This window comes from Ranitomeya variabilis, chromosome 6 (assembly GCF_051348905.1).
Source record: "Ranitomeya variabilis isolate aRanVar5 chromosome 6, aRanVar5.hap1, whole genome shotgun sequence".
NCBI lineage: Eukaryota > Metazoa > Chordata > Amphibia > Anura > Dendrobatidae > Ranitomeya > Ranitomeya variabilis.
In genome coordinates, this window is record NC_135237.1 from 74,068,268 (window position 1) to 74,094,374 (window position 26,107).

Sequence of the window (26,107 nt, forward strand, 5' to 3'; positions counted from 1 at the left end):
AAACTGAAGTGGAAGACAGACAATTTAAGGTAATTACAGTTAGGTCCATATATATTTGGACAGAGACAACATTTTTCTCATTTTGGTTATAGACATTACCACAATTTAATTTTAAACAAAACAATTCAGATGCAGTTGAAGTTCAGACTTTTAGCTTTCATTTGAGGGTATCCATATTAAAATTGGATGAAGAGTTTAGGAGTTTCAGCTCCTTAACCTGTGCCACCCTGTTTTTTAAAGGGACCAAAAGTAATTGGACAATTGACTCCAAGGCTATTTCATGGACAGGTGTGGGCAATCCCTTCATTATGTCATTCTCAACTAAGCAGATAAAAGGCCTGGAGTTGATTTGAGGTGTGGTGCTTGCATTTGGAAGGTTTTCCTATGAAGTAAACATGCGGTCAAAAGTGCTCTCCATGAAGGTGAAACAAGCCATTCTTAAGCTGTGAAAACAGAAAAAACCCATCCGAGAAATTGCTACAATATTAGGAGTGGCAAAATGTACAGTTTGGTACATCCTGAGAAGGAAAGAAAGTACTGGTGAACTCATCAATGCAAAAAGACCTGGGCGCCCACGGAAGACAACAGTGGTGGGTGATCGCAGAATAATCTCCATGGTGACGAGAAACCCCTTCACAACAGCCAACCAAGTGACCAACACTCTCCCGGAGGTAGGCGTATCAATATCCAAATCTATCATAAAGAGAAGACTGCATGAAAGTAAATACAGAGGGTTCACTGCACGGTGCAAGCCACTCATAAGTGTCAAGAATAAAAAGGCTAGACTGGACTTTGCTAAAAAACATCTAAAAAAGCCAGCACAGTTCAGGAAGAACATTCTTTGGACAGATGAAACCAAGATCAACCTCTACCAGAATGATGGAAAGAGAAAAGTATGGCGAAGGCTTGGTACAGCTCATGATCCAAAGCATACCACATCATCTGTAAAACACAGCGGAGGCAGTGTGATGGCTTGGGCATGCATGGCTGCCAGTGGCACTGGGTCACTAGTGTTTATTGATGATGTGACACAGGACAGAAGCAGCCGAATGAATTCTGAGGTATTCAGAGCCATACTGTGTGCTCAGATCCAGCCAAATGCAGCAAAACTGTTTGGTCGTCGTTTCATACTACAGATGGACAATGACCCAAAACATGAAGCCAAAGCAACCCAGGAGTTAATTAAAGCAAAGAAGTGGAATATTCTTGAATGGCCAAGTCAGTCACCTGATCTCAACCCAATTGAGCATGCATTTCACTTGTTAAAGACTAAACTTCAGACAGAAAGGCCACAAACAAACAGCAACTGAAAACCACCGCAGTGAAGGCCTGGCAGAGCATCAAAAAGGAGGAAACACAGTGTCTGGTGATGTCCATGAGTTCAAGACTTCAGGCAGTCATTGCCAACAAAGGATTTTCAACCAAGTACTAGAAATGAACATTTTATTTAAAATTATTGAATCTGTCCAATTACTTTTGGTCCCTTTAAACACAGGGTGGCACATGTTAAGGAGCTGAAACTGCTAAACCCTTCATCCAATTTTAATGTGGATACCCTCAAATGAAAGCTGAAAGTCTGAACTTCAACTGCATCTGAATTGTTTTGTTTAAAATTCATTGTGGTAATGTCTATAACCAAAATGAGAAAAATGTTGTCTCTGTCCAAATATATATGGACCTAACTGTATATAAATAGATTATGTTAGACATCTAGTAGTGGTGGGTCAAAATCAGCTGCACTTTTTTGTACAGATCTTAAATGTGTTTGCCCACTTATCCGTGTTGCGTGGTAGAAAAAGTTTTAGAAAATTGTTTCCTGCTACTGTACCTGTCCTTATATTCATAAGAGGTATGGAAGCAACTACCATGGCTGGTGAAAGGTCCTCCTGTTTCTTTTTAGCAAATATAATTAATTTTATTAATTTTGATTTACGATGCAAAATAAACTTTGACCTGTGTAAAGTGGCCGAGCGCGGTAGTCGCGACGGAGCTGCTGTCTGGATTCGCTCTGGCAATTTACAGACAAGGAGTTTCCCAGTCTCAGTGTGCTGTAGGGTGTGGGGTGCGTCACACTTGCTTGTAGGCCGCAGGCTTCTGCTGCCACCAGGCCTCCATCCTCAGGAGCCGCCGCACACAATGCATGGGACACCTGATCTGAACATCAGTGAAAATCTGTAGCTAAACCTCAAAATAGCAGTGCATGCAAGACGACCCAGGAATCTCACAGAACTGGAAGAATTTTCCCAAGGAAGAATGGATGAAAATCCATCAAACAAGAATTGAAAAACTCTTGCTTGGATACAAATACGTTTACAAGCTGTGATACTTGTAAAAGGGGGTGATACTTGTAAAAGGGGGTGATACAAGGTATTAACCATTCTACCAAAAACGTAGTCCTTTCCTTGATTATTAAATCTGTAGAAGGCACAGCAATCATATCAGAATATTTAACACAATTACCCTTTAGTAATGACTGAAATGCTAATGTATCAGTATAAAAATTAAATTTTTAATGATTTCAAAAAACAATAAAAACTAGAATTAAAAAAATCAGAAAAAAGTGCAGAATAAGAAATAAGTGGTTGAAACTCCTAAATATTGTTAGCCTACCAGTGCAAACTTTATTATATGTAAACAGTTAATAAAAGTGCAAAAAAGGATAATACAAAATCACTGTAAATAAAGTGCTTTAGTGCAAGAAAGTTTTTTTATGCATTCATCCTAGATTTCACATTGATCAGGTGTCAAAAAGTGTTTTAGATCAAAACATAAATAGATCAAAACTATAATAATAGTAATAATAATAATAACAGTATCTATAAATGTGACTACTCCCCTTAAGCATTGTATGGAGTAAGGCTTCTATGTGGCCACCATGCTGAGTCCATGAATAAGTATTTTATACATGTGTTTGGAGTTCAGTCCTTCTGCCCCGAGACTCACGTTTCGCACAGCTTCTTCAGGGGGCATGAAGTTGTGCGAAACCTGCTTGTCGGGGCACAGGGACCGAACTCTATCATTTTCATACTGCAGACACTTGAGGAAGATTCTGTGAACAAAAACTTTGCCATATTTTGGGTCATTGTCCTGCTGGAAAACCCATGACCTCTGAGGGAGAAACAACTTTCTCACACTGGGCCCTACATTATGCTGCAAAATTTTTGGTAGTCTTCAGACTTCATAATGCCATGCACACGGTCAAGCAGTCCAGTGCCAGAGGCAGCAAAGCAACCCCAAAACATCAGGGAACCTCCGCCATGTTTGACTGTAGGGACCGTGTTCTTTTCTTTGAATGCCTCTTTTTTTCTCCTGTAAACTCAATGTTGATGCCTTTGCCCAAAAAGCTCTACTTTTGTCTCATCTGACCAGAGAACATTCTTCCAAAACATTTTAGGCTTTTTCAGGTAAGTTTTGGCAAACTCCAGCCTGGCTTTTTTATGTCTCGGGGTAAGAAGTGGGGTCTTCCTGGGTCTCCTACCATACAGTCCCTTTTCATTCAGACGCCGACGGATAGTACGGGTTGACACTGTTGTACCCTCGGACTACAGGGCAGCTTGAACTTGTTTGGATGCTAGTCGAGGTTCTTTATCCAACATCCGCACATTCTTGCGTTGAAATCTCTTGTCAATTTTTCTTTTCCGTCCACATCTAGGGAGGTTAGCCACAGTGCCATGGGCTTTACACTTCTTGATGACACTGTGCATTGTAGACACAGGAACATTCAGGTCTTTGGAGATGGACTTGTAGCCTTGAGATTGCTCTTGCTTCCTCACAATTTGGTTTCTCAAGTCCTCAGACAGTTCTTTGGTCTTCTTTCTTTTCTCCATGCTCAATGTGGTACACACAAGGACACAGGACAGAGGTTGAGTCAACTTTAATCCATGTCAACTGGCTGCAAGTGTGATTTAGTTATTGCCAACACCTGTTAGGTGCCACAGGTAAGTTACAGGTGCTGTTAATTACACAAATTAGAGAAGCATCACATGATTTTTCGAACAGTGCCAATACTTTTGTCCACCCTCTTTTTTATGTTTGGTGTGGAATTATATCCAATTTGGCTTTAGGACAATTCTTTTTGTGTTTTTTTCATTTAAGACAAATTAAATGAAGATAATAATTCCAAAGAATTTGTGTTTGCAATCATTTTCAGGAAGAAACTGAGAATTATCTGACAAAATTGTAGGGGTGTGAATACTTTTGGCCATCACTGTATATATATGTGTGTATATAGCTAAATAAAATGGGAATGGTTGGCGATATCAACTTCCTGTTTGTGGCACATTAGTACATGGGAGGGGGAAAACTTTTCTAGATGAGTGGTGACCATGGCGGCCATTTTGAAGTCAGCCATTTTGGATCCAACTTTATTTTTTCAATGGGAAAAGGGTCATGTGACACATCAAACCTTTTGAGAATTTCCCAAGAAAAACAATGGTGTGCTTGGTTTTAATGTAACTTTATTCTTTCATGAGTTATTTACAAGTTTATGACCACTTATAAAATATGCGCTGCCCATTGTGTTGGATTGTCAATGCAACCCTCTTTTCCCATCTTGACACACTGATAGCAACACTGCAGAAGAAATGCTAGCACAGACTTCCAGTATCTGTTATTTCAGATGCTGCACATCTCATATCTTCACAGCATAGACAATTGCCTTCAAATGACCCCAAAGATAAAAGTCTAAGGGGGTCAGATCGGGAGACCTTGGTGGCAATTCAACTGGCTCATGATGACCAATGAGCACAACTGTATATATATATATACTGTATATATATATATATATATATATATATATATATATATAATATAGAGGCAGCACTCCATTAATAAACAAAAAGGGTGGCCTTTATTAGCCAATGTGGCAAAGTTTCGGTCCTCCCACAGAACTTTTCTCAAGGGACAACTTGAGAATACCCCTTTAATCATGGAGTTACACTTTACAAACATTTTAAAATTTGCTAACTAGACACAATATATTTTTACAGACCCCTTGCATGGTATATTATAGGCTACTGAATATTTTCCGATTTTTTTCAAAGTTTTAAAATGGCATAGTTAAAGAGCTTTGGCATTGACCAATAATTCTAACCATGTCTCCGTCCTATAATATATTTGGGGAGAGCGTGCTTTGTTTCATTTGCTATCTTTACATCCAGAAAATATTGAAATAATTATTTTCGCACAGTTTTCTAACAGGATGAAGTTTAGTTGCCTTTATGTGAGAGGTTAAATCGGCCATGTGGCATTTCTCATCTTACTGTACTTTGACCTCCCCTTGTATCTCGTGAGGCCAATGTACTCTGGGGAGGCTATTTTAATTCAGATACTTAAAGGGAATGTGTCTGCATTCTAGCGCTAAATCATGTAGGAAAAAATAAGGCTTTAATCTTGAACGTTTCTCTTCCTGAAATATGCTTTCATTATAGTGATATAAAACTTATGTTACATTGTTTAGTTATTTCTGTTTATGTCAAATAAAGTTGGTTGAACTTAACATTTTATTTGTGCTTCCTGGATAATAGATTCTCTTTCATTCAAAAATGTAGTCCCTAAGAGGAATTTTAGGGACTTAAAGGGGTTGTTCATTATTAATGGCTCCATGGTGCTACATAACTTTAAGAAAATCTATAATTACCTTCCAGACCGGTATCACTGCTGAGCTTTTATCCCTTCTTCCCATGCTGGTGTCACATGACTGCTGCAGTCAATCATCAGCTGCTGATTGGCTGCAGTCTTCACATTTCACGGTGTTTCTTCTGCTAAGATGGAATAGACAACTGACATATGCTAAGTAGATCAAGGACTAACGACTAGCCCAGCCCCTGAAACGGATGTCACTGATGACGCTTCATTTGAGGATGGAAACAGAGGCTATAACAGTGACCATAGCCTCTGTCTCCTGATGGCGTCCCATTTGAGTATCCCAGCATGCCCTGGGGATTCTGAAACAAATCGCTGTCAGATAGGAAATAGGAAAAAAATAGAATAAAGCAATTAGATTAGAGAGGGAATGGTAGGGACTTTTTAATTAAATCATATTTGAAAAACTGTTATATATTTGTAAAATAAATAGAGATAACATTTAGGATGAAAATCGATATTAGTTTTAGACCACCTCTTTATACAGTGGGGGAAATAAGTATTTGATCCCTCGCTGATTTTGTAAGTTTGCCCACTGACAAAGACATGAACAGTCTATAATTTTAAGAGTAGTTTAATTTTAACATTGAGAGATCCAGAAAATCACATTGTATAAATTATATAAATTTATTTGCATTTTGCAGTGAGAAATAAGTATTTGATTCTTCTGGCAAACAAGATTTAATACTTGGTGGCAAAACCCTTGTTGGCAAGCACAGCCGTCAAGCATTTTTTGTAGTTGATGATGAGGTTTTTGCATGTCAGGAGGAATTTTTGTCCACTTCTCTTTGCAGATCATTTCTAAATCATTAGGATTTTGAGGCTTTCGCTTAGCAACTCGGAGCTTCAACTCCCTCCATGTTTTCTATGGGATTAAGGTCTGGAGACTGGCTAGGCCACTCCATGACCTTAATATGCTTCTTTTTGAGTCACTCCTTTGTTGCCATGGCTGTATGTTTTGGGTTATTGTCTTGCTGGAAGACCCAGCCATGACCCATTTTTAATGTCCTGGCGGAGAGAAGGAGGTTGTCACTCAGGATTTTACAGTACGTGGCTCCATCCATTCTCCCATTGATGCAGTTAAGTAGTCCTGTGCCCTTAGCAGAGAAACGCCCCCAAAACAAAATGTTTCCACCTTCATTCCTGACAATTGGGACGGTGTTCTTTGAGTCATAGGCAGCAGTTCTCTTCCTCCAAACATGGCGAGTTGAGTTAATGCCAAAGACCTCAATTTTTGTCTCATCTGGCCAAAGCATGTTCTTCCAATCACTCACAGAATCATCCAGGTGTTCATTGGCCCCTAGAAGCATCTCTGATTTTCAGATTGCTGCAAACAATGTTGTCTCCACATTAAGGTCTATATCAATGGCCCCTTACCAGCCTGAGAATACCAGCCCCCAGCTGTCAGCGTAAGCAAGGCTGGTTGTCTAAAATGGGGGGACCCCACACCATATTTTAAAATTTATTTAAATAATTTATAAGAACAGCGTGAGGACCCCTCTATTCTTGATATCCAGCCTTGCTGAAGCTGACAGCTGAGGGTTGAAGCCCCCAGCTGTGAGTTTTGCCTGGCTTTTTATAGAAAATACGGGGGAACCCACGCCGGGCTTTTCATTAATTTATTTAGTTATAGCGCAGGCGGCGGGTGAGGAATACCCCCAACATCCGCTCCTGCAGTCACTGTTATTAGTGGCAGCAGGTGTAGGTTGATGGGAGTAATAGTCCCAAAAGCCCCCACCTGCTGTCATTGTTCTGAATTTAATATCTCATCATTCTCCTCTGCTTGTGCCAATCGCCGGCAGATCAGGGGAGAATGAGGAGAGCCGTCTTCAGCACCTGGTGCCAGGGAACAGCGCTTACTGTAGCGCTTCCTCCCTACTGGCCGTCCATGTGGTACTTATGCGGCACACGGTTGCCACACGTGTTCCGCAAGTATTACACACACGGACACGGATATCTCCGGTACCGGAAATAAATGGTCGTGTGAAACCGGCCTGAGTTTAAGGTACAGTCAGATATTAGTGATCTCTGGTGCACTCTGTGGTATATGGCTCTTACTAGTGATTAGCAAGTTGACTGTTAGGACCTTTATCAAGCAGACACATCAGTGGCTGCCAGACGGAAGCCTTGCAATGTTTTTCTGACCAGTCAGAATCTCTGGCACCTGACTGGTAGGCATGGTGCAACATCTGGTATCCACTATGTCTTTCCTAGTTCTGATCCCATTTACTGACCATACACCTTTCCTGACCTCTGGTTACTACACCTTGGATTTGTTATGTCTCTCCTGGTACAGAGCTTGGCATACATTGCTCGATCACACTAGTGTATGTAAGGCAGCCAGGGTGGTAGTCGTGGCAACTGGCTGTACTGTTCCCTCACCCTGGCACCTTACAGATGAAACAAGTCCTTACTGCTGTGTGTGACAAAACACTTACAGTCACTGCCAGGCTCTTCTCAGGTTCCACTACTCAAGCTTCACAAAATCTCCCAGAATCATAAGTCTTTTCAAACAACATAACTTTACTGGGCAACAGGATCTTCATCTCATAGGCAGCAAATTTCACAGTCTCTCATCCTGCGCTTTCCCTGTCATCTGGACAGACCCTGTTCCTTCTAGCAGCTCCCACTGCCTGACAATCCTTGCTGAATCTTTTGGACAGTACGTGTCCTTCCTGTTCTTTCCTGTCACCAGTTCCTTGTCAGCCGTTTGTCTGGTTCCATCTGGGAAAGGTGCCGGGAACGCCATCTCAGCTACTCCCGCCCTGGTCTTAGACCCCGGTTATTGCTCAGGGATGATCTTGTCCCACTGGTGTCCGTCGACACTATTCTCAGCCTGGGGCCCCTTTCTGCTACAGCAGCTTTATCCCCATGGCCTATAGTCCCCCCTCTCTCTACTTGCTCACACGTCCTGCCTTGGGAAAGCTGCTGGGTGTCTGACACAACCAGAAAGTATCCTGACTAAACTCCTCTGCTCTGTGCTGCCCCTCCCATCTAGTTAACCCCTGTGCTGCCTAGCTCCTAACCGATTCTATAATACTCTCTATCTCTAGTCCTTAACTCTATAATGCCTCCCTCTATTCTACCCCACTATGGTCCTATACTACCTAAGATCCTATTCTATCCCTAAGCCTATAACAGTACATGACAGATACAGTATCCAAACATTACATTACACATTACAGTGTATAAACATTCATAAGCAATGAGGTGTCATATTGCATCTTCTCCATACAAAGCTTGCTCCACCTGTTCTCTGCCACCAGTCAATGCAAAAAGAGGTCTCGGGATTCTCGTGCAGAAAATACCAACCTTACTTTACGGTATTGGGGACATTTGAGCAGATGAGAGAATCCTTTAGATTTTGTAACCTACTCTTTATTACTCTCTAAAATCATGTGTTTCCGTTTCTGCTTTCCAGGACGTGTATCGTAGCGCTGAGTTGTTTTTGTCTGTGGTGCGAGTTGAACAACAGTTTTTGGTTACGTTTTCTAGTTTTTCTATTCTATTTTAAAGCGTTCACCTGTGGTGTAACTAGAGTCCTATGAGCCCCAGACCACTGTTTGGACCTGGTTCCCCCCTAAAAAAATACAAATACTATTTATAAATGTGACAAAAAATGCAATAAGAAAATTTACTGAGTAATGCATCTAAATAATACAGTCAAATAGTTACTGAATTACAAATATTATCCCCATATTACTACTGAACAAAGTCCCAAAAAATGAAGGTTCTACTTATTTTAACCTCTTCACAGTTTCCGAAAAATTAATTAGTTAAAATGAGTAACTGGTCATGTGTCGCTTTAACTTTGCTGTTCCTTTTTATCAGAGTTTTTTCAAGTGGTTTCCAGGCAGAATCTGTCTGAAAGAAGACATTGTAGGCTGTGTTTCATCATTGTTTGGTCAATTTATTTATGTTAGTTTTTCATCGTAAGTTTCTCATATGAAAAGATAAATACCGTAAATTGAAAATCATCTCCTACCCATTGCAATGTAAATTATGTACTAACATAGACTTCTCATGGAAGACAATGTGAGATGTCAATGATTTCCATGGATCTGTAACCTTGTTTGGATAATTATGCTCTGGAAATGTCTCAATTTTTTATCAGTATGTTCTGCAACAATAAGGTTGCAAAGGTCTTGAGACAGCTCACTGGTTTTACCCACTATGAAATTTTTCTTGTGTGGCACCTTGGTAATGAGACACCTTTTCATTGGCCATCTGCTGAACCAGCTGATTATTTTTCACTAAGTGGCAGGATTGCTTTCTAATTACCGATAGATTTCAGCTGGCATCATGAATTTCAATAGCTTTTTGCACCACTTTCTTCATGTGTTCAATACTTTTTCCCCGCTTCATTTTTCACTATTATACATAACTTAATTTATGGACATCTAAAATTGGATTTCTCTGTATGGATTGGATGGGTTGGTATATATATATATATATATATATATATATATATATATATATATATATATATATATATACAATGGAGGAAATAAGAATTTGAACCCTTGCTGATATTGTAAGTTTGCCCACTGACAAAGACATGAACAGTCTATAATTTTAAGGGTAGGTTAATTTTAACATTGAGAGATAGAATATCAAAAATAAAATCCAGATAATCACATTGTATAAATTATATAAATTTATTTGCATTTTGCAGTGCAAAATAAGTATTTGATTCCTCTGGCAAACAAGACTTAATACTTGGTGGCAAAACCCTTGTTGGCAAGCACAGCAGTCAGATGTTTTTGTAGTTGATGATGAGTTTTGCGCACATTCGCAAGTCATAAATCTATCTAGATACATCTACAGCGCTAAAACATGCCCACTTTATCTAAAATAAACCCAACTGTCGAAACTGGAGAAAAACATGGAAATTTGGTGCACAACTCTAATAATTGTGGCACACACTAACAAAAACTACAGCAAATTATCATATTTTTCACTAAATAAACGGAGAAAAAGCAATAATACATGGCCCCCATATTGTGTGAAGGCACCTTTGTGACCACCTTAAAATAGATTCGTCTATGGTCTGTAAGGGGTTAAGTGAGGACATCACTATTTGTTCATTTCCCTACTATACTGGAAGGTGAACTCACAATCCATGGACGCTTCCAAGCGCTCCTGTAAATTACAACAATGTTTTTAATATGGGGTCGTCCAACTCTTCCAGAATTCCCATATATAGCTGTACAAACAACTTACTGTAAGGGATTTGCTTTTTCGGTGTGTGAACATACATGTGTATTTGGATGGAGATTAATTGACAGTCTCTGCACACTCTGATCATATGAGCCCTAAGTTTATGTGAGGAGAGAATCGAGACGGCTATGTTTGTTTTACCTTCTTAGTGAAATAAATGGATATGCTGACAGATCGTCGGAGAGTACTGCAGCCAATATACAATCTGATATGTGCAGGGGAACAAGCAGAGAAGAAAGGTGCTTACTTTTCCAGGACTAAAAGAAAATGCGATTCCAATGTACAAGCGAATATTGAATGTGACTTTCTGCAATGTGAAGGTCGTTCCATCTTGTATAAAGCGAGTGAGTGTATTAATATACTCCACTACCGCCACCTTCTCTGGTACCCAGCGCCGTTCTGCTCCTCTTCTGGCTGACGTCACTCCTCTAGCCGGATCACTTTATGCTCACGGGTAGCACTCGTACCCAAGATATTCTATGGGGCTGTGCACATGTCCAATTTTTGTCGTGTCGGATCAAAAATAACAATCTAAGTCTACGAGTCTGTGAAAAAAATCAGACGGCATCCCAGTGCGGTTCGATTTTCACGGACTAACATAATGGAGATGGTGGAGAAACTTTTTTTTTCTCTCCACATCCGAAAAAAACCCTCAAAGTCTGATCACAGTAATTGGACCGTTATTTATCTGAGCACTGTGCTGCATTATCAGGCTGCTTACGCTACGTTCACATTTGCGTTGCGTCGGGCGCAGGTTCGGCGACGCATGCGTCATGCGCCCCTATATTTAACCATGGGGGTGCATGGACATGCGTTGTCTTGCGTTTTGTGACGCATGCGTCATTTTTGGCGCAAGCGTCAGGGCGCAGAGGACGCAGCATGTTGCATTTTTTTTGCGTCCAAAATCAAGACAAAAATGGACGCATGCGTCACAAAACAATGCGTTTTTGCATGCGTTGTGCGTTGCGTCACCGACGCAACGCCCAACAACGCAAATGTGAACGTAGCCTTACATGATCCAGTATAGGTATGAGCTGTACTGTATATGGGCATTATTCCGCTTTTTATACAATGTGTGCATTTTTATCTGGACACCATTGGGGAGTTGGATGACAATACCTTGCAGTGATGTAGAATAAGCAGGGCGCTATTTATCTGGGCCAATATCACTTTATGTATAGTAAGATTCACTTGAGCATTGCATGGCTGTACGTCGATATGGCTATAGCGGCATCACATCTACGTGACTTAGCGTATATTTACTCCAGACAATTATCAGGAATAAGTGTCATCACCGACAACCAAGCAAAACACTTGTGCGTCGGGTGAAAGGATTTTTATGCTTGCTTAAAAATCATCATTCTCGGCAGCACATAATACTAAGTAAACAGATCATGTGCTGCTGAAAACAGCACAGAATGATTGTGTTAGGCTGGGTTCACACTTGCGCTTGGCTAGTCTGCATATGGCCGCGTACTTCCTCCCTTAAGCTCCACCTACGCTCCACTTACTTCCGTATGCGTCCTGCATACCTATCTTTAACATTGGGTACGCAGGGACACGCGTTGTATGCGGATGCGTCCGCATGCGGCGTTTTGACGTGCTGCCGAATGCACGGGAAAGCAACATGTTGTGTTCCTGTGTGGTTGCATGGTACCCAGGACACATGCAGAAGTAGGTGGAGCATAGTTGGAGCTTAAGGGAGGAAGTACGCAGCCATACACAGACCAGCCAAACGCAAGTGTGAACTTAGGCTTAACAATCGTTCAGTACCCATGACAGTGCGGTCCACCTGTCTTAAACAGGCTATTAAGTTGTAATGGTCTGGCCCACGGCTGTAGTCATGGCAGAACACTCTGGTACATCAGTGCCCTGGTCTCCCAATACATGAAAACATTATCCATTACTTTGTGTACCTGTGGCTCCATTCTCTGCGCCATCAGAGTGACCTCTGTTTTGCTGCGGGTTCCCATCAGTTAGTGTAATAGAGATTGAGACACAGTCCTTTTCAACTTTCAAATCAACAACTTTACTTCAAGCTTTACGCAGCACATCCAGACTCTTCACAGCAATTTCAACAGGATCAGCGTTACACATTTCCTCTTCTCTCCCTGCACCTTCCTTCCTTTTACATAACGCATACCAGGGTCGGACCATGCCGCACGGGTCCTCAGTGACCTCCCAATTCAGCTCAGCCTTCCTTAGTCTGTTTCGCCTCAGACAAGAGAGTTTCCATTTACAAAGCTAGTTGACACCTGGCGAGTGACCTGCCCTTCAGTATTGTGCTGTGTGATGTCCCAGCACTGTCCTGCTCCAAGTTCATTGCTTCTGGGATCTGCCCCAGCCACCGCTTCGCCCCAGTACTGGGGACCTCTGACCAAGCTATAAGCTGTCACATTCTAGAGTTACCTGTGCCCGCGTACTGTCTTCTTTCCTCCTTTGATACTGTTGTGCTGGCCTCCGCTTTTCTGGCCTGATGCTGTGGATGGCTGGGCTCTATCCTCTTGGTCAAACAACGTTATATAGTAGCTGCTATTGTTCTGGGCACTTAAGCCCGTGTGGACTGCCGGGGCGCTCAGGCCCTTCTCCCTTGATTCCGAAAATGCTCCTTCTCTAACTGCAGCTGACCCCTCCTACATTAACTAGTAATATGTACACAGATCCACAACCATGCTAACCTAGGTGTACCAAAACGTCCCTATCTAGTGGTCAAACTTCAGTACTACGCTGTCCCTATATAACAGACACACCAAATAGCAATATATATATTTAGCAGATTAACAATATAACATTATATATATATATATATATATATATATATATATATATATATATATATATCGTGAACAAGACATGGTAATGCACTTGTTCTTGTAGCACTACCGTTATATAAGAGGTGGTAATACACTTAACCGTGTAGCAATACCATTATATGTTAACCTATACACAAACACTAAAACCATACGGCATCGGGACGAGAGAGATAGGCAATAACATATTTTACCATACACCCTACAAAGTGATCACCGATCTACTTACGTGTAGCCATTTAGCAGCTGATTAACAGCTGTGAATGTGAAGTGTAACAGTGATCGTGAATAAAATAATATGGTTTTATCGTTTGCCAACTTGCGATCTCCAACCACATCTGCCCATTCAATGCTTCTAGGGTACAATACTAGGCTCTATTATGACTCATTGAAAAATTTGCCTGGGGGTTAATGAATGACATCTTTTCAGCAGTGGTCAACAAGACCAGTAGTAGAAATAAACATTGTCTAGAAACAAGAGCACTGTTTTGTCTGTGCATAAAGCCATTTTTGCACACAGAGCAGAAGTTTTGCGGTGCAGTTTGCTAAACATGACATTCTATGAAATGTCGGTATAACCATTTTCGACTACATTTATAAAGCGCTTTACTGCAGTTTCCCATCATGTGGCATCTTCTGATAACCAGGACCTTAAATCTGTAATCAAATATTTTCACAACCTAACATTTTATTTTCAAAACAATTGTTTTCATCTTTTTTATTATAGTGTAATCAAGTTTACACACAAGTTACCTGAAAGCTCTAAGCATAGTGGAGCATGAGTTTAAAGCGTTGGCCACTACCCGGACCACTCCTTCTCAATACCTATGTTTGCCTCCAGTAAAATGATAACTCTCATTTCCACCGATGTTTTCCACCGATGTATGCAATTTGTCTGAAGATGGGGAGAGTGATGCCACCGCTGATTGGCTGCAGGGATTGCATGACATAACAATGTCATGTGATCCCCGGGAGAGCCAGTTCCAACACTGATGGATCGGTGCCAGCACCAAAGGTGAATATAGATGTTATTATTTTACTGGGGGGAAACATAGGGATTGAGAAGGGGTGGTCCGAATAGTGGACAATCCCTTTAAGAGGGGGAAATCTAGAATGCATACAGTTTAGTCTGTGTAGTTGTAAAGCGTTAAGGAAGGATGGGTCTGCTGTACGTGGAAGTGTGTAACTAGTGGGCATGGTGATCAAACCCTGGAGTGAGGATCTACAATTTCATCGTTTTACTTAAAGGGAATCTGTCAGCAGGTTTTTGGTAAACAATCTGTGAGCAGCATGATGTAGGGGCAGAGACACTGATTCCAGGGATGCTACACTTATTAGACTGTGTGTTGCTGTTTCAATAAAATCAGTGTTTTATCAACAGGAGATTATCACTAGAGGGCTAGGTGTCACATGCTTACTAAACGATTGCAATGTGTAAGTCCTCCCCACCACTGATTAGCAGCTTTCTCCCTATGCACAGTGTACACAGAAAGCTGCCAATCAGTGGTGTGGCGGGGTTATACAGGGCTCAGCATTCTGAACACTGCTAGATCTACAGCAGAAAACAAATAATGATTGTATTAAAGTGACAGGAAGCAGAGCACTGAAAGTACAGCTGCGGGGATGAAATGAACTTTATTTGTCCCAGCAGTGTTGTGCTTTCAGTCATTGAGGTGCAGCCGGCACGGCTTCAGTCACTGCTCAGTACATGGTGGGCGGCAGCTGTAAACACACCGCGACACTGACTGACAGCCGGCTCAGTGATATATTGCACTGCATAGCTGGCTCTCAGTCAGTGTCTCTTTCTTGTTTTAAGTATTACATAGAAATATACCAGTTCCACTGTAACTAATCAATTATTTTTGGGTACATGATATATTTATTATTGGGACTCATTATTTTTAATCACTACAAGTTGCAGCACTCTTTACAAAGTAGAGTCAGACGCTCCTGATTTATGCCCGTAGGGACATCAGATGAGTGATGTATACCTTGTCTTGTGACAAATCCTACTCCAGCCCCTGCTGGAGTAAGAGTTGTGGTGTAGTGAATGCCAGCGCTTGTCATGAATTTCACAAGCGTCCTTGCCCCAGTGTAACACACTATGTCAGAGTTGAATAAAAATAGCTTGTGAACGCCAAAAGTTGCAAATTTTAACACTGCCTCGAGTTGTGCCAAAATTATGGGACTTTTCAAAGTTTTTTGCACCAGAATGCTGGCATAAAAGATTTGGGGAATCGGGGTCTTTCTTTTCCAGATTATTGATGCAGGGGGTTTCCATTTTAGTAATTTAAAATTTGTTTAAAATGTGTTTGTGAAGCCATTGTGAATGATAAAAATCCCCCATGAGGGATGCAGGTCAGGGGTCCTGGGTCTTAAGGTACCTTCACACGAAACGACTTTGTAACGATATCGCTAGCGATCCGTGACGTTGCAGCGTCCTCGCTAGCGATATCGTTTAGTTTGACACGCAGCAGCGATCAGGATCCTGCTGTGATGTCGCTGGTCGCTGAATAAAGTCCAGAACTTTATTTGGTCGTCCGATCGCCGTGTATCGTTGTGTTTGAAAGCAACAGCAACGATACCAGCGATGTTTTACACTGGTAACCAAGGTAAACATCGGGTTACCAAGCGCAGGGCCGCGCTTAGTAACCCGATGTTTACCCTGGTTACCAGCGTAAAAGTAAAAAAAACAAACAGTACATACTCACCTGCGCGTCCCCCAGCGTCCGCTTCCTGCTCTGACTGAGCGCCGGCCCTAAAGTGAAAGCACAGCGGTGACGTCACCGCTGTGCTGTTAGGGCCGGAGCTCAGTCAGTGTCAGGAAGCAGACGCTGGGGGACGCGCAGGTGAGTATGTAGTGTTTGTTTTTTTTACTTTTACGCTGGTAACCAGGGTAAACATCGGGTTACTAAGCGCGGCCCTGCGCTTAGCAACCCGATGTTTACCCTGGTTACCCGGGGACCTCGGCATCGTTGGTCGCTGGAGAGCGGTCTGTGTGACAGCTCCCCAGCGATCAAACAGCGACGCTGCAGCGATCGGCACCGTTGTCGCTATCGCTGCAGCGTCGCTTCGTGTGAAGGTACTTTTACTATGGTGAAACCTTAGTTTGAAGTTGAACTTCCTTTGATATGTGCAATACTATAAGCAGCCAAAGAAAACACGTGGATGGGATTGCCTCTCGCATCACCTTTAGGCACGTCACCACTTGTAATTCTATCACCAGATTACTGTAAACAATAAAAAGGAAAATAAAAACAATCATCCCGTGGATATTCCGCCACTTTGAACATCGAGGCCGTTTTCTCGTGTCGGTCTCCTAAAATCACTTGCACTTCAGCTCAGATGTTATTGGATGAGAGAATCTTTGTCTTGGAAAGGAAAATAAAACAAGTGATGTGTGTGACAGCATGTAACGCGGGATAATATTGACAGATCCATGGCTGGAGTATTGACACACGCTGACCTGAACTCTACTTAATCTGACAAAAGGTTGAAAGAAGAAATGAGAACATATTTTTCTTGGTCCAGTTTGCTGGATTATATCATCGACATGCTCAAATTTTCTACAATTTACCGTTCTACAAAACAAAGCTCATTATTGAGGGCACCAGAAGGACATTGCTTACATCAGTGTCATCTCCTTATTTTCACCAGATCTTCCTCGCCTCGGCCTATTCATCACTTGGCAAAGTCTTGTGAAATGTGTTTTGTGGTTATATTCACTAATACTTGTTCATTCCAGCTATATTTTAATATCTTCCTATGAGTATGACCCATCTAACCCCGTTCCCCTTCCCAAACATCTCGGACTAGATCTCTACCTAGTGGCTGGTAATGTCTGTGACTCACCCGCTGGGCCTCCTTCCCGGTGATTACACCGTCCTCCGCCCTTCTCCCACCAACATCTCAGACGACATTGCCAAATCAGTGTTTCCACAAGCTTCAATACTGTGGGGGAAACTGCAAGACCCTCACCTTCAGGAGAAGAAACTCTTATTTTCGGCACTAGTAGTCTCTTCACTTGGATTTTTTTTCTGGGATAAGAGGACCTGACCAAATCCCCGGCTGCCTCTTTGCGAAAGCTCTGCCAGCTCCAGGACTGCGGCCATTGCTTTATTATCAGTAATATTAGATTTATCTAGTAGTCTATTTAGTTTATTTATTTAGTATCTATATAAAAATCAGTTTGAAAATGGCACCGGCCTCACTATCTTGGAGGAGGCAATATGTTTTTTTCTCTAGCAAGATGGCGCCACCAGCGCAGCGGCAGCTATTGGATTGCCGATAGCTGCTACTGCACAGGCGCCATTTTCAAACTGATTTTTTTTTTTTAGGAATTTATGGATAACATGAAAGATTACATACACATTATATATGCAATCATGCTGCAGCGCAGGCGCCACCGCCGACACCTGCTTGCAGAAGGGGATTTTATGTAAACTAGGGGGCAGGTCAGTGAGGGATCAGTGACCTGTCTGCAGTCTTCATTATGAATACCTAATCAGAGCACCACATGAAGACCCCCACAGACCACCCAGGGACACGGGCATATCATTAACTGAAAATTAAGGCTAAACAACAACCACAAGACAGATTTCATCAACCAAGGTATCATTGTAATCAGTATAATTGCGCCGGGTTGACACTGTCTGTAGGTTACTGTGCACAATCCTGCTGACAGGTTCCCTTTAACCACAGATCTCCTGTGGATGTAGGCTTGTGCCAGTTGTCCTGTCTCCTCATGTGATCCCAGACTCGATGTTGAGATCAGGGCTCTAGGGGGGCCATATCTTCACTTCCAGGACTCCATGTTCCTTTTTACGTTGAAGATCATTCTTAATGATGTTATCTGTATTTTTTGGGGTTGTTTTCCTGCTGTAGAGTAAATTTGGACCAATCAGACGCCTCCCTGAAGGTACTGCATGATGGATAAGTATCTGCCGGTATATCTCAACATTGGGGACACCGTTAATCTTGACCAAATCCTCAACTACAATTGCTAATATGCAGCCCCAAACGTACAAGGACCCTCCACCATGCTTCATTGCTGCCTGTAGAACTCATTATTGCACCGCTCTCCATCCCTACAGACAATAAATTACCTTCTATTACAGACAAATGCATAGTAGAGTCGCTTGGCCTTGTTTCCATGTTAAAGGTATGTTTTTTGGCTGCAAAATCCATGAAGACTACATCTGGCCAGATTTCTCTGCACAGTAGATGCCTGGAGCTGGGTCCCACTGGTTACTGTCAGTTCTGGGCTGATGGCACTGTTGACATCTGATCTTGAACGGAGATAAGCATGATGCACTAAGTTTCCTTGGCCGACCACTGCATCTACGATCCCCAACGTTGCCATTTGTTGGTGTCCTGAATGCTGAGAAATACAGGTAGATACTTATTGAACATGCAATACTATCAGGTAGGCATCGGACTCCAAATGTATTTTGCAGCAAAAAAACGAGCCCAAACTTACAACCAAGAACTATCCTTGGTGTAGAGAAGAACAAGGAGTCCTGAAAGTGATGATGTGGCCCAGACAGAGCGCTTATCTCAACATCAAGTCTATCTATAATTATACGAGAGACATAAATATTTGTGCAAGTGACATTTACGGAAGATCTGTGGTTATTTCTCCAAGATGTTTGGAACAAGCTTCCTACTAATTTCCTCCAGTAACTGTGGCCAGTGTGCCTTGAAGACTTGATATTTTGAAGGCAAAGGTTGGTTACACCAAATATTGATGAGATTTAGATTTTGTTTTTATTCATTCACTTTGCATTTTAATTAATAAAACCAAACTATTAATATTTGTATTTTTTAAAGCTTTCTTTGCAGCATTTTTTCCATCCATATCTAAAACTTTTGCATAGCACTGTATGTTGGAAAAATGTAGAAATCCTAGATATACCAAAAGTAAGTGTTGGAGTGATACGTGCAAAACCACAAAAATACAATTCCGGTAATGTTACTACAGCAATGACCTGGGGAAATATCAACTTTACAAATCATATCCATATTTCTATCTAAGTTTTGATCTACACAGTGGTCTAAAATGTTGTGAAACTAAACCAAATGTTCCGAAGATACTTAGTTATCATGTACCTTGACCTCGCTAGTGGGTGGTCACATCAAAGTCCACATAGTGGGTCTCTTGGGCCCGTTATTTCCATCTTCAGTGAGGCTTGATCCTTCCTCCAATGTGTGAGTATTTTCCTGTTGATTTGTTTTTTGGCCACACATGCTCGATATTGGATCATTCGTGCAGTGGTAATTTTGGATAGTGCTACGCTGGTTAGGAATATTATAGTTCATGAATCATATGTGATAACCTCTTACTCTGCAAAAGACCTACACTTGTTTTGTTGCACTGACCTCCAGCCGTCAGTAGTAGTTCCCTAGCATTATAGCATAACAGTGTTCTTCTTCTTACAGATGGCCGGGCGACATTTATATTCTGGCAGCGCTGACCGGACTGCAAAATGCTGGTTGTCCGACACTGGTGAATGCGCCCGAACATACAAATCTCATAAACACAGCGTTAGCACTTTGAAATACCATAATGGAATATGTAAGTCTGCTTCACGTTTGCATTCTGTTCGCCCTATTCTATTGTTTAAAGGGGCTCTGTCAGCACAAAATGACTGTTCAAACCAAGTGCAGGCGCTCGGTGCATCATGGTGTGGCCAAATGTTTAAGTGCACCTTCCTGTAGAGAGCGATGGCTGAGGCATCAGGTGATGCAGCTGGGACATGTAGTTCCACTATCAGAAGATGGTAATGTGACGATAGCTGAAGTGGGAGGCTGGACCCCTAAACACTTCCCTGTCGTCCACAACAATTGTCAGTAGTGCGAGACTGCACTTCTAGAGATGGTATAGGACCGCCCGGGTGCACTCCTGTAGAGGTGGTGTCTGGCTGCAGGAGCACCAGTGATATTAGTGCAATTATGTAACAGTGACTGTGGCGGTGCAACCAGGACACATACACAGGGGATTTTCAGTCTCGATTTTGTGGACAGAAAATTTGCTGCGCATTATTGTGCACAGTCATTTCACAAAGTCTCATTCACATACTGAATCTGCAGACACTTCTGATTTAAGACATGCCGACTGATGCTGCAAATGTTGCCGGGATTTCACCCTTCACATTGCAATCTGTGGAATTTCTGCAATGAAATTCACAGCATTTATTGACACTTGTGGATTTTCAGTACACAACCTAAGGCTCCATTTATGTTCTTAACATATGTGATAACGTCCCAGAGACATAGTTTACCAAGTGTAAGCCACAGGGATATTTTCCAAGCAAAGTTTTCTTATATACATTTGCATTAATAAATTCAGCCAAGTATATATATAGTGGTATACGTTTTATCATGCCATTGTAATCGGTGCAGTTGCATAATTAGTGTGCAGCCTTATCATATTTACCTTTTATTCCAATATTATTATGAGCATACCATCATTAATTCCAGTTACTGCATCTGATATCACTGCACAATTCTTCCTCCTGTGGGTGACATAGTTGCTATGCCGCGGTCATGTACATGGATGAATAACCAAACTACACGGCAGTTAATGAATCTTATAAAATGACTGGGATTCACTGATCAGTGAGCTGGTTTTGCTTTGGCAACCAACCCGCTAGCCATCATCCTGATTTATATGGTGACTTTGTATTATGGGGTCTTCAGAAAGGGTCTTTCTATGGCAGCACGGACTTCATATTAGCGCTCGGCCTTCTTGGCACTCGCATTTGTCCAGTCCATCGTTTTTGATAGCGCCAAAACTAACTGCTTGTATGTCTAATTGGCGCAAAACATACAAAGATTGGAGAAGTTGAAGTTTATATTTTGAGATGAAGTTGAATTTCATCTTGGTGAATCTGTCTGTAAATAGCCGGCTCAGGTGTCTGTCATATTGGCGTGAGCATAATACGGGCACATGATCGTGTCCGATTTTGGATATGCAAGAAACAGATCTGTAAATGACGGATGGGCCATGGGTGGCTTATGTTTTCAATCGTTTTGTTTTTTACGTTTCTGTAGAGTTGAATGGCGGACTATGATCTGCAGAAACAGACCAGAATAGGACATGCCATGAGGTTTTTTTATCGGGTTGGGCATACTAGTTTGCAAAATTTGCTGTAGGGACTGGAGCACAAAGTTGCACATGAAGCCAAATACATCAGCAATTTGCAGAGGAGTCTGGTATACAACAGGTGGTTCTCCAAATTCAACCCAAAATGCCACTGACTAATGCAATCTCAGAATTATTCAACTGTTCAATCCCTTCATGACAAGCACCTTTTATACTTAGTAACACGCTCTCTGGCTGTTATGACCTGCTGCAAATGTGATGCATAGCCAAACACCATCTTCTGGCAGTGTTCCTGAGGAATCATAGCCTATTCCACATGACGAATCATTCCTGGTTCACTAACATTCTTGGGTTTGCCTGACGAAATTGCTTTCTTGAAAGCCCACCAAACTTTTTCTATGCGGTTCAAGACAGGCGACTATGATGTCCAGTCGAGAATGTTCCAGGACTTCTGAAACCAATTCTTGGAGGGATTTGGGGTATGCTTGGGTTTATTGAGTTGTTTAAAGGACCAATTACACCCAACCTTCAGCTTCTCCACAGAAGGAATTCCTCACAATAGGATTTCCTAATTAAATATATTTTGCTCGTCACACTCTGCAGGTTTCAAGTGCCAGAGGAAGCGAAGCAGCTAAAGAACATCACTGAGCCACCGCCATGCTTCATTGTAGGCAGGGTGGTCTTTTCAGAGTGTAACTCTTTCAGAAATACTGTTGATCTGTAGGCCCAAAAAATTGGCGAACATGGTATTTTCTCTGTTCTCTCTTTCAGTGTTTACAGGAAGCGGTGATGCTTGTGCCAGGGCCTTTAATACAAAGTCAGGAACCTTACAGCAAGTCTTCCAAGGACATACTTTTATCATTAACTGTATTCAGGTGTGTTATTAAGTCCCCCTATGTGTACCTTTTATGGCATGCATGCTTTGCATTCCCCGGCCCAGGAGGCCGCTACTCAATCAGTGTCAAGACTTAGAATTTCTTCCAGTAATAACACCGATGTGGATGATCATTTATGCCCATTTCTAACTTCTGTTTGATTGTCATTTGCAGATATATAAAGATGTTTTCTATACAGCTTCTCACGATGGATCTCTCAGAGTCTGGGACATTAAAGGGATCTGTTCACAGACTAAACACCAGAAGAAGTCGTCGGCTAGAAGCAGGCACTCTCAGAAGGGGAGCATGCCGCATATCTTTCACAACAAAGTTGGCTGCACACTAGACGCCACTGAAGACTGTGATCCCGTAGAACTCATGTGAAGTTTAGAAAACTGGAAATTTAGTATTTTATATATTTAGTATTCAACAAACTATGCAAAAGTACAGTATGCTCTGACATTGGTTTTACAGTTGTAAACATAATCGTAGTCAAAGCATCTAATTGTAGGGTATTTGGTGATTGCCACAAGGTAGCGTTACTTGGCAGATGTGGAGATTGCTCTGATCCATACAGGGGACTTAAGTCTATGCCCTGGTTGCACAACCCCTTTAATTGTTGTAAAATGACAAGTTCTGCCATTCTGTAATATATTTTATGTTTCAGGATATTTCATTGCTGTCAGTGAATGGCAGCATTCTGGTTCACACAGTGAGGTGTATATCCTGCATGGACTTAAAGGGAATCTGTCAGCAGGTCTCTGCTTCCATATCTGAGAGCAGCATGATGTAGGGGCAGAGGCACTGATCCAGAGATATATCACTTACCGGGCTGCTTGCTGCAGTTTTGATGAAATGACTGTTTTCTCTGCTGTAGACATACTAGTTCTCTGAATGCTGAGCTCTGAATAACACCACCCACACCACCGATTCGGTGTACACTGTGCATAGGCAGAAAGCTCCAATCAGTGGAGGGGTTAAACAGAGCAAGAGGACCACATTACATGAGACAATTAGCCCCCTTAGTAATAATCTCCTGCTTACAAAACACTGATTATAATTAAATCAATAACAAGCAGCCTAGTAAGAGGAATCACTGTCTCTGCCCCTATATTATGATGCTCTCAGATTAAATAGGAAAATCTTCTGACACATTCCTTCTACATTTTTCACATTTGCTGCAGATCTATCCACTCTATGCAATCCCCTGTAAATACAGCAGAGCCTCATGCAGGACTCTGAACAGAGGCAGACCCATATGGAATAAGTAATCCGAAAGAAAACGCCCCCATTTATTTACAAGCCCCCATTTATTTACAGAGGTGCAGTCATGAATCGCTATCAGGGTTTTGTACAAATCGGAGCCATAACAGAGACATGTGCAAAGGCAAAATGATGGCAGTCCATAAAAGTTTTTAATTATTAGTTAGTTTCCATTATCCGGAAGAATAAATGAAGAATCATTCCATTCTCTGTCAGAAAACGGTGACAACGGGGACCAAACCGTGGGCAACATGTATGAGCCACTGGCTGTGCGATCGCAGCTATGTACAGTTCAAACCAGAAGTTTACATACACTGTATAAAAAGACACACATGCACCTGTGTGACCGCAGATTGTTTTATCAGTGTTTAAAAAAATAATTTATTCCATTAACGGGTTAACCGCTACTCGGAACAACCCCTGCTGAATCCCCATGCCCCCCCCCCCCAGTAAAATAATAACCGCCATATTGACCTCCGGTGCCAGCGCTGTTCCAGAGCTGTCAGCGCTGCTCTCCCGGGGCTCGTGTAACATTATGTCACGTGATCACTGCAGCCAATCAGGGGCTGCTTCACTCTCAGCTCCTTTGGACATATCAAGACTGAGGAGGTGAGGAGCAGCCGCAGCTCTCGCTTCCGCCGGATTTCAATTACATCAGCAGGAGAAGAGAATGAATAGGTGTCAGCCACAGTGATCTTGGGGTTCTTCCTTACCTCTCACCAAGGCTCTTCTCCCACGATTGCTCAGTTTGGTTGGACGGCCAGATCTAGGAAGATTTCTGGTGGTCCCAAACTCTTATTTAAGGATTATGGAGGCCACTGTGCTCTTAGGAACCTTGAGTACTGCAAAAATTCTGTTATAGCCTTGGCCAGATCTGTGCCTTGGCACAATTCTGTCTCTGAGCTCCTTGGCCAGTTCCTTTGACCTCATGATTCTCATTTGGTCTGACATGCACTGTGAGTTGTGAGGTCTTATATAGACAGGTGTGTGCATTTCCAAATCAAGTCCTATCAGTTTAATTAAACACAGCTGGACTCCAATGAAGGAGTAGAATCGTCTCAAGGAGGATCACAAGGAAATGGACAGCATGTGACTTAAATATGAGTGTCTGAGCAAAGGGTCTGAATACTTATGACCATGTGATATATCAGTTTTTCTTTTTTATTACATTTGCGTAAATGTCTACATTTGTTTTTTCAGTCAAGATAGGGTGCAGAGTGTACATTAATGAGAAAAAATAACTTTTTTGAATTTACCAAATGGCTACAATGAAACAAAGTGAAAAATGTAAAGGGGTCTGAATACTTTCCGTATCCACTGTAACTGTTCAAACCAAGCGTAGGCGCTCGGCACACCTTAGGTACGGCCGGGCAGTTCAGTGCACCTGCACCTTCCCAGCTACTTGTTTTCCATCTATCTCCACTCTCCTCGTGTAATTGCAAAACTGTCAATCAAAGAAGAGGGTATGGAGATAGGTGCAAAGTAAGTAGGTGACATTAAACTGTTTGGCCATGCCTAGTGCACACAGAGCGCCTGTGCTTGGTATGAACAGTCATTTTGTGCTGACAGACTTGCTTTAAGGCCACATTCACACATTCAGTATTTGGTCAGTATTTTACATCAGTATTTGTAAGTTAAAACCAGGAGTGGAACAATCAGAGGAAAAGCCAAATAGAAACATATGCACCACTTCTGTATTTATCACCCACTCCTGGTTTTGGGTTACAAATACTGATGTAAAATACTGACCAAATACTGAACATGTGAATGTGGCTTAATAAATTTATCTGCAGCCACAGAGTTCTGTATGAACAAATCTTAACATCCAATACCTGGAACTTCAGATGTAATAGAAGGCAGAAAAATTCACTTATTTTTTATAAAACCCTTAGTAAGGCTTGGCAGGTGCCATATAACCACGCTGCTTAGCAATGCCATGACATAATATGGTATATTAACGGTCAGTGCTTAATAATATCAGTAAGTGCCTTAACATCGTGTTGCCATTAAGTGGATCTTCTTCACTGGAGCTGTGTTTTTTTTGTTTTTTTTTTTTACACCAGACACAATAGCGACATATGTGTGGCTTGATTTTCCTGGATTTTCCGCAGCTGTAATTCATATCAACTCTTCAAGTATTCCATCAACCTGACTGAGAGATCGTCTTCAGGGGAGACATTTATTTTACAGCC

General features: G+C 41.8%; 1 protein-coding gene across 3 annotated transcripts in view; it reads left to right on the forward strand.

Moving 5' to 3' along the window:
• Positions 1–26,107, forward strand: part of WDR86 (WD repeat domain 86) — a 110,236-nt gene extending 84,129 nt beyond the window's left edge. For all 3 annotated transcript variants that reach the window (XM_077268667.1, XM_077268665.1, XM_077268666.1), the window contains exons 5-7: positions 20,112–20,247; positions 22,549–22,652; positions 22,827–26,107. In XM_077268667.1, the coding sequence (XP_077124782.1) occupies positions 20,112–20,247; positions 22,549–22,652; positions 22,827–23,036 (450 nt within the window). In that variant the 3' untranslated portion in view covers positions 23,037–26,107. The remainder of the gene's footprint in view (positions 1–20,111; positions 20,248–22,548; positions 22,653–22,826) is intronic.